This window comes from Gopherus flavomarginatus, chromosome 21, assembly GCF_025201925.1.
Source record: "Gopherus flavomarginatus isolate rGopFla2 chromosome 21, rGopFla2.mat.asm, whole genome shotgun sequence".
Classification (NCBI taxonomy): domain Eukaryota; kingdom Metazoa; phylum Chordata; order Testudines; family Testudinidae; genus Gopherus; species Gopherus flavomarginatus.
In genome coordinates this window covers 5,187,243-5,203,025 of record NC_066637.1, presented here as the reverse complement: position 1 = coordinate 5,203,025, position 15,783 = coordinate 5,187,243, and the positions used below count along the sequence as shown (strand labels likewise).

Sequence of the window (15,783 nt, the reverse complement as noted above, 5' to 3'; positions counted from 1 at the left end):
TTTTATACCAACTGAGAATGAACCTTTAAACTGAAAGGATGTTGACTCCAGTTTTTCAGAAAGAAACATGGAGTGGAGCAGAAGTCTGTCTGGATATAAATGCTAAAAGACTTTGCAGGCATTAATATTTGCTGGTGTTAGACATCTGTGTACTAGAAAATGTCCCCATGTTTCTATTCAAGAACCAAATGGGAGGGTGCTTCTGAAAATCAAGCTCTTTATATCTGATGTTGCTTATAAATAGAGATGGTTGGAAAATCTTTGAGTTGTTTTCTTCTTATTATTTTTGTCCAAAAATTGGGAACATTCTTAGATAAAAAATTTAATCTCCCCCTCTTGGCATTTTCCAACCAACTTTACTTGAAAATGAACCCTGAGTTGACCTGTGGTAGAAACCTGTGCAAATGCCTTGATCATGTTAATTTTGGGTGGTTCTGTGCTGTATTTATATTATTGGAACAAACAAATTTTCAAAAACAATTATCAATCAGTAGCGATGGGTCAAAACCAGAACCGCATATCTGACTATTTCCCCATACACCTGGGTGAAAGCCATGTCACGTGTCTCCAGACAACATAATCAACCCCTGGTTTTGCCTATTCTTACTGATCCATTTGCTCCAGTGCAAATGTTGTTCTTCACTGGCATTCTCCTAAACTTAGGTATTGTAGTTTCTTCGATAATTCATAATTGCAAAAATAGGGTGTCCCAGGGTGTCCCAGCACTTCTAGTTAACCTAAAACCTCTGTATGGACCATTCTGTCTCCTAGATTTGATCTTCTGTTTCTGTCTCTTCTGTAGTCTATTCACGTATTGTGGAATTTCTCATGTTTTTCTAGATGTGCATATCTCTTAGATCCTCCCTCAATGTTGTTTTGTGTCTTACTTGCCTTTACTCTGTCTGTTTGTGATTTCAGTGGACTTCTCTATGTCAAAAAAAGTCTACTTTTAGAAGCAGAGCATTTTTAGGAGCCTTGAAGGTACCCCCTCCTGACTCAGGAAGGTGTAGTGAGCACCACCACACACCTGCATGCCTCTAACCAGTGAACTCATTAGCATTGGTGTTTCCTTATTAGCATTTTGAAACTGTTCAACTCATATAACATGGATTGTGACGTTTTACTTGGTCAGTTTTGTCGGGTCATTGATCAGCCAGAGAGCCCACCATTTATGAAGCAGATCCAGGATAAAAATCTTTCTCTTTTTTTTTTTTTCTCTCTCTCTCTCTCTCTCACATGCTGTCTCTTCTCCTACATCCTAATACCTTTTTTTGTTCATTTTTTTAAACTACAGTTCAAACCGGTTCCTTCAGTTGTATGTGATATCATTTAACGTAATGTGGTTAAGTTTTCGGAAAGTCAACTGTAAGGACCAAAGGCTCTGGTGCTGATTTCTGTAGGTCTGCTTTGGAGAAGGAAATGGCCAGCACTGTTTTCAAAAGCTAGAATTGGAGCTGAAAGCAAATATTCTGGATCTTCTTCTAAATGACTCTTGTTTTTACCTTTTTATTTTTTTTAAACCAAATTTGCACTGGATTTGGGATCTTGAATCGGTAATTTGATTCAAGCATTAATGGCGAGTCTAACAAAGATGCACCAGATAAGCTAGAATGATACCTGGGGCCCTTCACTGCACATCACCCATTCCATCAGTGGGCCACTTTCTTTCATTTTAATTGGGGTTATTTGTGTGTGTGTGTTTGGAGATTTTTCTGAATTTTGCAAGTATTTTATAATGGGTCTGATTATCATTTAGTAAATGAGTGCACTTGCCAACTTGTCTCAATTGGATTCTGCTTGGAAACTTCATATTTTGACTGTATAATTTCTTTCCCGCTCTAGTTATTAGCAGATGCGGTTGCTCAACAACAAATGTTTAACCTAGCTTTGAATTTCTCCAGTGATGGTGAGTCCGCAACCTCCCTTAACAGCTTGTTCTCTTGCCCTAAATATCACAGAGGCTGTATTTGTTTGTAGTGTTGTTTATCGCCCAGTTGGTCCCAGGATATTAGAGAGACAAGGTGGGTGAGGTATTCTCTTTTATTGACCACCTTCTGTTGGAGAAAGAGAGTCTGGAGCTACACAAAGCTCTTCGGGTCTCTTTTACCCACACAGAGCTTATTGATATTTAACCTCAGTTTTCCCTGCCCTATACTGTTTGCACTGCCCTTGTTGGCTTATGGGAATAATTGGTCCCCGTCTTCTTTCTTTAAACAGGTACGTTTCTCTTGCTTATCTCTTCTTCACTCAGAAACATGGTTACTCTTGCCAGGTATAAGGCTGATCCAAACCCCACTGAAGTTGAAAGAGACATTACCGTTGACTTCAGTGGGTTTTGGATCAGGCCCTTAACCTATGATTTTTATGGGCTCGGTTTATAGGATTGCACAGAGCAGCTTTAAACCCAGCCTTGCTGGCTGGTTGAACTGGGTGTGCAGCTGCTTCCTAGCTCTGAAGCCATACAGAGCAAGCAGAGCATGCTGGTGATCTGACCATGTGTTCTGGGGCAGGAAGGTAAATCACTTAAATTTGACACTTCTGCACTTACAAATGGTATTGTAGAAACGTGACCTCCTCTGTGACATCACAGGGCAAAAGATCCAAGGTGACTGCAAGCTGACTTCTAGCTGGTAGCGACACTGAATCAGTTGCAACCTCTATCTCATAGCTGATAAATTTCAAGCCCTGGCCTGTGGGGCCTCTGATAAGAGCACGTGTGCTCCTCTTTACACCCCAGATAGAGGACAGAAATTATCCTGCTACTTCAGGAGAATCTGATCAAACTGCAGTGACAGAGTTCAGGGAGGGATGAACTGGTTAGAGGAGAAATTCTTAAAGCAGATCAACAGAAGCAAGTTATGTACAAGATGCTCTGAGCACACAATCAGAACCAAAGGAGCCCTTTATTATGTACGGGCAGCTTGTTACTTCAAGGTTGGCAAGTGCACCTGGAATGTTTATAGGAATGCTGAAGCTTTGTAAAATTCACTGGATTGTAAATCAACTGTGGGAGGGTGTGGGGAATTGTCTGTGTTTTAACATTTGGATAAGCATTGAAATGTATCTATTATGGCTATGACTGCCTTTGCTTATTTATAATGTTTCTCCACTGATGAAAATGTGCATGAGGGACATTGGATGAGGAGGTTGTCTGGTAGGAATTGATTAAAATGCACTCATATGGGTGGGGAGGGACAGAATCTGTCCTTGAGACGGGAACATTTCTGGTGCTGGAGCCTGGATACCTGGTCTCCTGTATGCTATTATTATGGCACCCGTGATAGTCTTATGTATGTATAGAACAAAATGTGGCATTTTATAGCTGTTTTAGACTTCCCTACAGGTATAAAAAAATGTAAAGATCAATTTGAATTACAGGGTTATTTTGGTTTTTGATGAGGAATGTGGGGGGTTTTTTTAATTGAAGGGGCATTGTCTGATTAAACTGTCAGCTTAAAAATTGAAACCTCACCCATGTTACTAAGAATGCCTTGGCTGATTAAAATTGGAATGATTTTTGAAAATACAGTTTTAGCTTGACCCCATTTCTGTTGTTTGTGTTTTCAGCTGTTGCGTGTCAGTCGGTCTGCACCTCTCAGTTCTGCTTTGGACCCTGACTCTCCCCTCCCTTGCACATCATGTGCTCAGTTACTCCTGTGCAAAGTGTCAGGGTTTGTCTATGCAGCTGTGTGGTTGCGGCTCCAGTGCGAGGGGAGAGCTCTCCCAGTGCTGTAATAAAACCACCTCCGTGAGGGGAATAGCTCCCAGTGCTGGTGCACTGTCTACACAGGCACTTTACAGCGCTGAAACTTGTAGCACTTGGGGGGGAGGGGCGTTTCACACCCACGAGCAAAGAGTTTCAGTGCTGTAAGTGGCCTTGTAAACAAGGCTTTAGAGAGGGGAGAATTCTGACTGGAAGCATTTGACACCCACTCTGCACAGTTGTTAACTGACAGCACAAGATGAAAGACGGTGGAGATACAGGCCCCCTGTTTCTATTCACTTTTTATGCCTGGTACTCTTGCAGGAGCCCGGCGCTGTTGTGTCTGGGTTTCCAGTATTACAGGTGACTTATTTAATAGCAAAAATATTTTTAATGACTTTTTAAAAAAACCTGTATTGAGTTTTTCTGCCAGACTGGCCTAGCCTCGATGAAGTGACCCTTTTAAAATAAGTGTTTGTTTGCAATCTATATTATTAGTTTTATTTGTATTCTGGTCGGGCCTAGGCGAAGCCCTGTGCCACTACATGCAGTACTGCTCTGCAGGGTGACGCAGCCTTCTCCTCTGAGACTTTGTGTCTTTCCTGGTGGCAGCGGGCACAAGGGGAATGGCCTTGGTCCGTAGCCAAGGAAAAGGTGGCCCAGGATGAGGGTGAAAGGAAAGAGGCTTGGGACAGTCACTCAGGCTGGCTAAATCCCTGCTGTCATCACTGGCTTAGTGAGGCAAGGGCTCTGCCAACCCCAGTGGGTTAGCGAAAGGTCCACTGAGATGTTCAGGGAGCCTCTGATTTTAAAAAGTGCCGCACAGTGTGTAGGCTCACAAATTGACACGGGCAGCCCCTAGGGACTCTTTCCATTGGCTATTTCCCCTTTCCTTCTCTCCTGTAGCAGAGAGCGGGGATGAACGTGGTGCTCAGATAAGCCAGCTGCGTAAAACACTGCAGTGAAAGAACAGCAAGCTGTTCCCTGGACGCGCATAGCTGATGTCTTTATTTTGTTGAGTAATAGCCTGCCCCATTTCTAGGAAGCTTTGCATTGGAGAGCCAGGGCGTGGGTTAATGGCTTGCCTTAGATAGATAGATACGGCAATGTAATATGCTAGAGAGTAACTCACTCACGATACCCACTACTTTTTGTTTAAGGTGCTCATCCAACTTCCATTGTGGTCAGGGGAAGAATCCTGTGGACTGAAATAGGAGTTGGATCAGACCCATAACTATCACTCGGCGAAGAAGTTGCGGTGAACACTACAGGTGTAATATTGTTGTCCGTTTGTTGAGTGCCATCATTGTGGGACTCAAGAAACTGGCTGATCAGGGTAACCAGAGACATTCAAAGTTGCTGTGATGTACATTCTTAATATGTTTTTTACATTTGGTATTACTACTGTTAAAGTATTTTTAAATATTAAAACACATTCGGGGTTTGTTAAAATTAAATATAAATTAATGATTTTAAGAACTTTTATTTTGTTAAAGGAAAGCACTAAATTTGTAAGTCTCTACTTACCCTGGATTCCACTGATGAGTTGATTGCCTCTTCTCCCCTCACCCCCAAGTTCTGCTCTGCGTCCTCATAGTGAGCCTGTGGGGGTGAACCATTCACACTTGTGGGCACATTGGAGGGCTGACCCACCAGCTCTGCCATGGAGATAGCAAAACAATAACTAGTATTTTGAAAAAGTTCCTTGAAATTCATCCTTGGTCTGTACATTTCCAAGTACCCCAAAGCTTGCTGCTTTCAGTAGGCATTGGGGTACTCTGCACCTTTCAGAATTCAGGTCCTTAGTGTTTTTCCTCCCAGTATCTTACCCCTGTGGATTTCCTTGTAAGGAGATGCGTAGTACTAATACAAGAATAAAGCTAAAGGAAGGGTCATTAATACAAGAATAAAGCTGGTTGGAAAAATGAAAACAACATTTCAATGAAAAACAGCGATGAAATTCTGCAAACCCATTTGCCTTCTCTATCCCTCTCATTTTCCAAACTGCTATGGTGCTGGGCAGTGACAATTTCGTAAGAATTGGGGAGGGGGACACTCCTTTGTACTTTACTGCACCTCAAGTACTTGTGCGCCAGGGCAGACATGCAATTCTTCTATTATGGGGGTTTCTTTTATTTTCCAGGTCAAGCAAGCTCTGGGCTTAAAAGGTCTATTTCTCAGAAATCCAAAACAGGCCTCGCTAGACAGTCATGCTGCTGGTCAGCTCCATCGCAAACACTCCTTTAGCAGCCACATCTTACGGCGGACGGCCAGCGCCCCTACCAAGAGTCAGAAGAAGAACAAGAAAGGCTTTCCTGAGATTGTTATCGACGCCAAAGACAACAGCTCTGAAGGGGCAAGTGAAGACCGCGAACTGGAAGATTCTTCACAGCCTCGCTTTGACAAAGAGCCGGAAAGCTCCTCTCCATCGCTGGCTCCCAGAGAGGGGGCCAACGGAGAGGTACATGGCAAAGGGTTGAAAGGTAAGGCTGATAGTTCTGGTAAAGGTAAACACCAAACTCGTACTCACGGGGGTGCAACTTTCAGTGAGCCCACACGGAGGTCCAACAGAGTCCGTCTTCAGGAGCACCAGCAGGAGAAACAGAGCGTCTTTGCACGTTGCGCCATCAATGGCTCTGGTAGGATCGGAGTGGCAACCAATTGCATGAAATGCATGATTGGTTCCAAGGAGAGCCCCGATCTAGAATGCAAGTGGAGTGACCATGCTACCAGGCCAGTCGCTAAAGATCTGCTGCACCATGACCAATATAGCAGTATAACGGGAGACGAGAGGTTAGAACTAAAAAATTGGGGTATAACAGAGCAACCCAGGCCTCGGTCAGATTTTCAGACTTGCAGCAGCCTTGGAACGGCCAGTGATCAACCAAGGAGCACTCAGTCTTTTGTGACTCCAGGGAAGAAAAATGGTGAAACTAAATGTCATGGGATGAAAGGTCATCCCCGGCAGAGGTGGCAGTGCCAATCAGGTGGCAAGTATGGAAGCACTGTCAACTTGGTGACAGCCAGCAATGGCTCAATATCCTCCAACTCCAGCAGTCTAGAGAGTCTTGGAAGCCCAGAATTCCCCAAGCGCTTGTCTGAGAACTCCCGAAGGCAAGTGGGCACCCTTCAGAGGGAAATGAATGCCTTGTTTGTTCAAAAATTGGAGGAAATTCGAAGTAAATCCCCTATATTCTTTACTGGTAAGACCAGATTTTTTTCACCCCATTTGCCTTAGATCATCACCTCATTGTCTTGGCATCCTCATAGCTCCTCCCCTTAGACGCTCCCACATTTTTATTTTGCCACCGTAGCTCATTTTGTTTTTTTCAGTGAAAGAAAAACATTTCTGCATAAATGTGCTTTTTGTTCCCTAGTTGTGACTGATCTAGACTGGTCCTTTCCATACTAGCAAACGATCTGCAGTAGCACATCCATCTGTCATCCATGAATGTGGAGTGGAGATTTTAATCCTGAATCTAGTATGATACTAAGTAAATTTTGAGACTCCCAACCAGAGCATTGCTTAGAGATTGAATGGGGAAAGCAGCACTGCTGTCCACCCTAACTATTGTCATCCTCACTGGCATTGTGATCTGTATTGCAGTAGAGTGCACAGGGACTTAGTTATGCTAGGCACTGTACAAACACACAATTAAAGATAGTCCCAGCCCCAAGGAGCTTACAGTCTAGATAGTGTCTTGTTCAGCTACTAGTTATAGGCTACATGCAGGAATTACTGGGTAAGGTTGTCTTGCCTGGGCTATGCAGGAGGTCAGACTAGATCAGTGGTTCCCAAACTGGAGTTCATGAACCCCTGGGAGTTCGTGAGGTTCTTGGGGAAACAATTCCCTAATGGCGGACAGAGCTGTCCCTAGGGAGAATGGGATCAGCAGCCCAGAGCCCTTGGACTTCCAAGAGCTAAGCAGATCAAAGCGAGCATATCTATCACACTGAGGAGATTGAAAATTCAAGACTCCATATAAGAAATGGAAAGGGAGGTGGATATTTTTTGCTGTTTTTAAAATTAAATGGGCAGCTAGTATTGTTTTTTAAATTATTATGAAGAACAAGTTTAAGCTTTGTTGTAATGTGCGTTGTTTGCCTGGATTGCTCAAGACCTGAATGCTTGTGGAGGAGGAACTCTGAGTTGGCTTCTTAAATACCTTCATTCTGTTTCACATCTGATACTCCTTGATGAAACATAGGAGCCTTGTCTTATAACAGCCTTATTCAAAGTGATACAAGGTATGAAAGTGAGATCTTAGAAGAGTGTTGCCATTTTCATAATGTAATAAAAATACTGCAGTGATAAATAATAATACAAAATAGTGTGTAATAAGCATGTCATAAAAACAAATTTTATATTTCCAAGATCCCTGCTTTTATAATTTATACTCAGATGAAGGAGAAAATCCCTGGAAATATTCATTTTTAGGAGGGGGTTCACGAGACTTGACATTATAGTGAAAGGGGTTCACAGGTTGTTAAAGTTTGGGAACCACTGGACTAGATGAACATAATAGTCCCTTCTGGTCTTAAACCCTATGAATCTATAAGCCCCTCAACAATGCAAATACGTAAGCACCTGCTTAACTTTAAGCATGTGATTTCAGTGCAACTTACACACATGCTTTAAAGTGAAGTATTTGTGTGTTGCAAGGTGGGAGCCTACCATGGATGTCCTCTTTAATTCTCTTAAAGGACACTGTCAAGACTAAAATTTATTCTATTTCTTTGTTTTTTTTTAATCTGCTTATCTTGCTGATGACATCATAGATTATTAAAATGGAAACATTTTTTATTTCCAAACAATACCATTCCCTGTCTTTGCCATCTGCCATCTTAAGGTTGTATGTCTGGGATTTCTAAAGCAGCTAATAGAGTTAGACATCCAGGGTGAAATTTCAGGAACGTGTAATTTAGGTGCTTTTGAAAAGATTACTGCCAACCCCTGTTAAATTTCACTGTAGTTTATTTCAGGCTCCTTTGAGAGCCCCAGCCAAAGCCTAAAGAGCTTCTAGGGGAAGCCCAGACACATTTGCCCTCCATGAATTAGGCTGCTGTTTGAATCTTTTGTTTAATTTCAGTTTTTACTTTTGTTTTAAAGGATCTGCTCTGAACATCTGGATTATATTTTATCGCCAAGTCGCATAGCATGAAATTAAACCAAAACTGCAGAACCCTTTGTGTATCTAGATTTTTCATAAGCTCCAAGACATATGGAACCATTTACCATTGTTTGTGCCACGGAATAGGGAGAGTTCTGGCAGCAACCTTGTGAGCCTTGGTTCTTTTGCCGTGCTAGCGTGCCTCAGCCCACACTAACAGGACAGTCAATGTTCAGCCCGTGGCACTTCCTCCAGCCTGATGGCATGGCGTGGAGTCGGTGTGCAGCCACTAACGTGGTCCAGGGCAGGGATGGGTAAATTTTTTGGCCCTAGGGCCACATCGGGTACAGAAATTGTATGGAGGGCTGTCATAAACAGATAGCTAAGGGTTAATGTCTCTTTTACCTGAAGCACCTGACCAGAGGACCAATTAGGAAACCGGATTTTTTCAACTTTGGGTGGAGGGAAGGTTGTGTTTGAGTCTTTGTTTTTTGTCTGCCTGCTTTTTCTGAGCTTTGGAGAAGTAGTTTCTGCTTTCTAATCTTCTGTTTCTAAGTGTAAGGACAAAGAGATCAGATAGTAAGTTATATGGTTTCTTTTCTTTGGTATTTGCATAAATATAAGGGCTGAAGTGCTTTAATTTGTATTCTTTTTAAATAAGGCTGTTTATTCAATATTCTTTAAAGCAATTGACCCTGTATTGGTCACCTACATACAAATGGTCTTTTTGTATTAAGGTGACAAATACAGGGTCAATTGCTTTAAAGAATATTGAATAAACAGCCTTATTTAAAAAGAATACAAATTAAAGCACTTCAGCCCTTATATTTATGCAAATACCAAAGAAAAGAAACCATATAACTTACTATCTGATCTCTTTGTCCTTACACTTAGAAACAGAAGATTAGAAAGCAGAAACTACTTCTCCAAAGCTCAGAGAAAGCAGGCAGACAGAAAACAAAGACTCAGACACAACCTTCCCTCCATCCAAAGTTGAAAAAATCCGGTTTCCTGATTGGTCCTCTGGTCAGGTGCTTCAGGTGAAAGAGACATTAACCCTTAGCTATCTGTTTATGACACGCAGGGCCGAGTAGGGAAGGCTGCGAGAGGCTATGCCTCCCCAAACAGTGAGGTGTGGCCTGGCCCCTGCCCCCATCCAGCCCCCTGGAAACTCCATCCCTATCCAATCCCTCTTGCTCTCCACCCTTACTGCCCCCCCGGACTCCCACATCCTATCCAAACACCCCTGCTCTCTGCCCTGACCATCCCCCTGGGACGCCCGTCCCCTATCCAATCCCCCGTGCTCCCCAGCTCCTGACAGCCCCCAGGACGCCCACCCCTATCCAGTCCCCCCTGCTCCCCACTCCCTGACTGTCCCCCCTGGGCTTCCCACTCGTTTGGCTGCTCTTCCTGGCAGTCGCTCTCTCCCTGTCTGGGCTTGGCTGCTGGGGATGGGGGCCAAGCATGCTGGGTGTGGAGTGGAGCCCTGGCTTGCTCTGCCCCTGTCCCCGGCAGCAGGGCCCAGGCCCCTTGACTACCCCCATACAACCACCCCTGCCCCTCTCCCCCTGGAACCTCCTCTGCTCCTGCCCCCTGACTACGCCGTCCTGCACCAGGTCTGGCAGCTCTGTGGCCGTTCCGCCCGGCTGGAGCTGCAGCTATGCAGCCCAGGTGCTGGGGGAACTGTGACTGCGAGGGAGCGAGGGGAGCAGAAGGAGAGGGGCCAGGGGCTAGCCTCCGCCCCGCTCACCGTGCTGCCAGGAAGTTGGACTGGCTCCGCCGCAAGCCTTTCCTGATCCTGCTCCCTGGCAGGAGCTCAGGGGCCAGAGGGAAGGGTCCTGCGGGCCAGATGTGGCTCCCCTCTGGCCTAGGGGCTATGAAAGCACCTAGAGTCCTTGCCTGCCCCTAGGCAGTCTAGGAAACATACTGATTTGGGCCAGGTCCAGGGATGCTGACATAAGTGGCAGCTTTGCCATTGATTTCAGTGGAGCAGATTTGGGCCTTTGGGACTTTTTCTTCTACCTGGGAGGAAAAGGGCTGGAGAGGGGAGAAAGTTGAAGCTACTTAACGGTCCTCATAGAAACCAGCAAGGCTGACTCTTGGCAAGGCATCTGCTTTCATGCCGCTAGATCACTAGACTGATCCCCCAGTCAGCTAGGAACTATGGCTGGAGATGGATGAATGGGCAACATCCAGATGACAAGGAACCTACCTCTGAATCTGTCAGATATGTCTAGACCTGTTGTTGATTAACCTTGCTGCATGCATGCCCTGCTTGTGTGATACGTCTTTTCTGTGTGTGTCCGTCGGGCAGCTATGTGCTGGTGTTACGTTCTGCTCACCTCAAGATAACTCGCATCTGCTGGAAAGCTCATTTGTGCTTTTATAGCAACTCTAGAATGTCAAGTAAGGTAAAAATCACAGGGGCTTTCAGACTTGGGCTACGTGTTTCCAAAACTTCCTTGAACAGTTACAAATTGGCCAACTTCTTTTTAATACAAAAACCTTTGGTCTGGGTCCAATTTATGCAATCCATTGTGTGCTCTGGTTGGTCAAAAATTCTTAGGATCCTACAAAAAATGTATTGCTGTCTGTGTCTATTTTCCTCTCCCTCCCCACTAAATGATCCTTTTATCTGCTCCTGCCTTCCATAAATTAACTGGATTTTTTCCTCTGTTCTATCCTATTCCACATGCACACTCTCTCTCTCTGTAGTTAAGAACTGACAGGACAAGCAAGTTCAAGGTAACTGTTTATTGAGTGTCGCTAATGCAAGCATTGTGTTGCCTGTGCTCCTTTTTAGTTTCCAGGCATCTTATAATTACCTCCTCCTTGTCCTCCTAAAACTGCTGCCTGGCTTCTTTCTGCTGCTTTGCTAGTTCTTGGAGCATGTTTGCATTTTGGTCAGCGGGCAGCCTTTTTTGTTGTTGTTTTTTTGGCATGATTGTTTTGTATGTTAGGATATACAAGATAAAGAAAGTAACCCAAGCATCTGTTTTGTTCAGGCAACTGGCTACTCCAGTGACTTCTCAAGAGTGGACTGTCGACTTTGTTTTCATCAGCATGCCTTTGTGTGTGGTCTTTAAAAAAGAAATAACCAATTCATTTGTCAAAATAAGGTTGTGATCGCTGATAAGTAACAAAATGGGCAAATTGCTTAAAAAGATTTTTTTTAAATCACTTGGGTTTTCATCTCCTCTGCTGCTCCAGCACCACCTTCCTCTTGAAATATAGTGGATGCCAAACACATCACCAGTTGATCAAGCAGTGATCTTCTGACTTTTATTTCATGCTGGCCGTTCTCAGTTCTGCCGAAGGATAGAACAGTTCAAACAGATGGGGGATGGGGTTAGGATTGTAGGCATCAGTACAAAGACAAGCATACGTTTTTCTTCTTTGGATATGTATAATCAGTGAAGTAACATGCTACAAATATGGTCAGAAGTGACTAGTGATTTTTGTATGTCTCATTGGATGCTCATCGCTTTCTGAAAACTGCATGTCTTCAGTTGGGAACCCAGCATCACCATGAGTTACTTTTGAAAATCTTGGCCAACGTTTCTTACAAATGACAGCTTTCATAGCAAAGGGATATTGTGTAGAATATACATCTGTAAGTGAATCAGCATTGTTATAGTTTGATTAACCTTTGCATCGCCCATGTATTTTTTCCTTTCTCTCCCTCCCATTAGGTGTCTGCCAGCTCTCAAGGCAGAGGTCAGTCACTACTTTATGCAGCCTAGAAACTATGACCGAAGAGCCCATCATTGCCAATGAAAAACAACATGCTGGTTCTTGCATCCCTCAGCCTGTTAACCCCAGCAATGATTCTGAACAAGGGTCTGTGTCTCATCATTCCAGTGAATCTAGATTGGCAGGAAGTAGCCCAACAGACCAACCTGAGAAAGCTCCTCTTGCTCATGAACCACGAGCAGGCTTGGCTTCAGAAGACCAAGTGCTCGTAACTCCAGGGACAGCAGCCACAAGCATGTTGGGCCAGGAAGATGAAAGTAGAAGCACAAAGGGACCACTCGAAGGTGGGGGTGACAGGGAAAAGATCCAGGGTAGCAGAGAAGATCAGTCTGGTTTGGCAGTGTATCCTCAAAGAACCTGGGGGATGTTGGCACCAAGGGATACTTCAGTCCATTCCACTGAAAACTGTCAGAAGCAACAAGACCATGTAGATCAAATGTTACCAGATGTGAACTGCATTGCCGAACCCATAAGCCAGAAGGATGGTGCCACAACCAGCCCACCACGACCAAGCCACCTGAGTAACAGCACCCAGCCGACTTTGCCTCCAGATGCTTTCCAGAGAATCCAGCCTGCCTGGGCTCCAGCTGCTTCTGTTTCTCTGACCAGCTCTCACATGTTAGTGAGGAGGTCAAAGAGCGAAGGGCACAAGAATTTCGACTACTCAGCCTTAATGAAAAATCCAAGTAGCCTGTCCCCGGCAGCAGAAGTGTACTCTGATGCCACTGTTCATGACCAGATCTGGAGCAAGCTAGATTCCAGCAGTCATCGGGACAGCATGTCTTCCTCCTCCAGCATGTCATCCAACGACACTGTGATAGACCTCTCTCTGCCCAACCTAGCTCGCAAAAGCCTTCCAGATCTAGGAACCCGTCATGAAAACATTGAGACTGTTGCTGTGAGAAAGGGCATGCGCCCCCGGTCTGCTACGACGTCTGGTAATGAAATGCCAGTAGTGACCAAGAGCAAATCCAATCCCAACCTGCGGGCCGGTCAGATGTCAATTGATGAGCTGCACCCCAGGCCGCTGGCCAGGGTTCCTCAAGATGCATTAGCCTCCATCCCGAGGAGGCATACCTGGAGCAGGCTCTACATGGAAAGTCTCAAACAGTCTTCTGTCAAGTCCAAAGCCCAGGATAAAGCAGGGACCAGCCAGGCAAAATCCAAAAGCCTTGGGGATCTCACCTCCGATGACATCGTGTGCACTTTTGAAAGCAAGTACCGGAGCATCAGCAGAAGCTTCGTCACTAAGTCGATGCGAGAGCAACGCCGCTCCTCAGGCATGAAGTCCTCGGCCAAGCCCCAGGACCAACTGACTGAGCAGCTGAAGAAGCTGACAGCCTTTCAGGAGGAAAACGACATCACCTCCCCCACTAGCCTCGAGCCAGTTGAATTCGAGGAGGAAGAGGAGGGCTTGCTCCTCCGCAGGTCATCCTCTCGCAGCCAGAGCAGGGTGCGGTACATTGCCAACCGAGCCAAGCAAGCCCAGGAGAGGCAGCGGCTGCAGAGCCTGGGTCAGATCAACGGGAGCCCCATTGAGGAGAGGGGAAACCCTGAGGGAGCCTGCTGCATTGCAAAAGGAGTTTGTACGGATTCAGCTTCCCCCAGTCTGTTTACACCCCAGCTAAAGAACCAAACGGATTTTAACCAGGACACTGAGGTCTTCTTCATGCTGAAACTCTAATGCTGGGAAGCGCTGAACAAGGTCGATATTTACATTCCTGTCCAAGCAAAACTCGGAAACCCAAGAGGCATGAAATGCCCACACACGAGATAACATTTCTTCGCCCTCATTAAAGATAAAGCAACCAAAGAGATGGGCTGTGAAGAGATGGATGACAGCGTATTGGACGTCCAGAATTAGGGCAGGCCCAGTGGAGTCAGTGGCTTGCAGATACGGTTTCAGTTTTAAGGGTCTGGGGTTTTGGGTGCCTTGTTTTGTTTTGGCAGCCTCTAATCTGGCCTTTTTTTTCTATCTGGCCACCAATTTGCACCTGCAGTTATCTGTGCGCTCAAGCTATGTTGCCTCTGCCTTCCAGGTAAACCTCTGTGTGACATTAGTTGTGCCCACAGCTACTTGCTCCTGCAAACTGCGGTCCATAAAGGGAGGCCTAGCTTTAAAATCTGGCCCCTGGCTGTTTTTCAGAAGAGGCAGAGGCACTCTGAGATAGTCAAAACCACAGTGTAGCTGTTTTCTGTGTTAATAATCTAGACAGCAGAGTCCACCACCCAGCCTGGTCTTGTATGTTCCAGTGAAAGTCCCCGTTGCCTCATTCTTTTAAGCTGAGAAAGAGAAATCTCTCCATGTTCAGAAGCAGTGCTTTTTAACCCAGTCTGTCCACGTATACAAACTGTGTTGAGTTATTGTTTCAGAACCTAATTTTGAGGGAGGAGGAAGGTGCTAGAAAACAGACAGGAAATGTCTTCTATTGACTTTGTTTAGCTCTGCAATAGCTAAAATGAATGCTACTATTCCTTTGAAAAGAGAATTGACCCTTTTAGGTGAGATTTTAACCATGCTGCTGTACATAGCACCTTCAGGATGAATTTTTCTGTTATGCACTGCCATACAAGATTTTTGAGCATATGTTTTAAAAAGAGAGATATAGATACAGATATATATATATATATATATATACAGATTTTTAGATGAACATATTTAGAATTAAACCCAACCTAAATGGAATAATTTTTTCATTTTTTTAACCTTTTTTATTTTTAGTTTATTTTTGTTAGCATTATCACTTTTTGTTTGAGACTAGATGTACATTTTATTGGTGGGGAAGGAGAATGTTTGTCGAGATGTGTTTTTAAAGTGGAGCTAAAGTTTTAATTTTATTTTCAGTCTGCCTAATCCCTTTTATTGGGGATATTTTTGTTTTTGTTTGTAATGATTCCTCTCTGGATAGTTCAAAATTTTAAAATCTATTTGTAAAGCCGTCTGACACTACTCAAATAAAAGCATTTAACCTTTTTCAGCTTCTGAACTGTTTAGCTGCAGCTAAACAAGAGAAATTCCCAGGGTTTCTTATACTCCCTATAAGTTTGTTATGGAAATGTGGCTAATTCCTCTTTTCTCACTTGCATGATACATGCCTTTTGATGTACCACCTTTCCGAGGGGCCACCCATTTTGGATCCCACACAACTTATGTCCATCAGTTCCACCGAAATGCAGCCCACTCTGGTTGGAGGGTGGCCTCCTGCTGCGTTACAT

The 15,783-nt window shown here is 44.4% G+C and overlaps 1 protein-coding gene across 1 annotated transcript in view; it reads left to right on the top strand.

The window, feature by feature from the left end:
- Window positions 1-15,541, top strand: part of PLCH2 (phospholipase C eta 2) — a 331,250-nt gene extending 315,709 nt beyond the window's left edge. Inside the window, exons 22-23 of the mRNA XM_050931745.1 lie at window positions 5,847-6,906; window positions 12,507-15,541. Of these exons, the coding sequence (XP_050787702.1) occupies window positions 5,847-6,906; window positions 12,507-14,251 (2,805 nt within the window). The 3' untranslated portion in view covers window positions 14,252-15,541. The remainder of the gene's footprint in view (window positions 1-5,846; window positions 6,907-12,506) is intronic.
- Window positions 15,542-15,783: the final 242 nt, after the last annotated feature.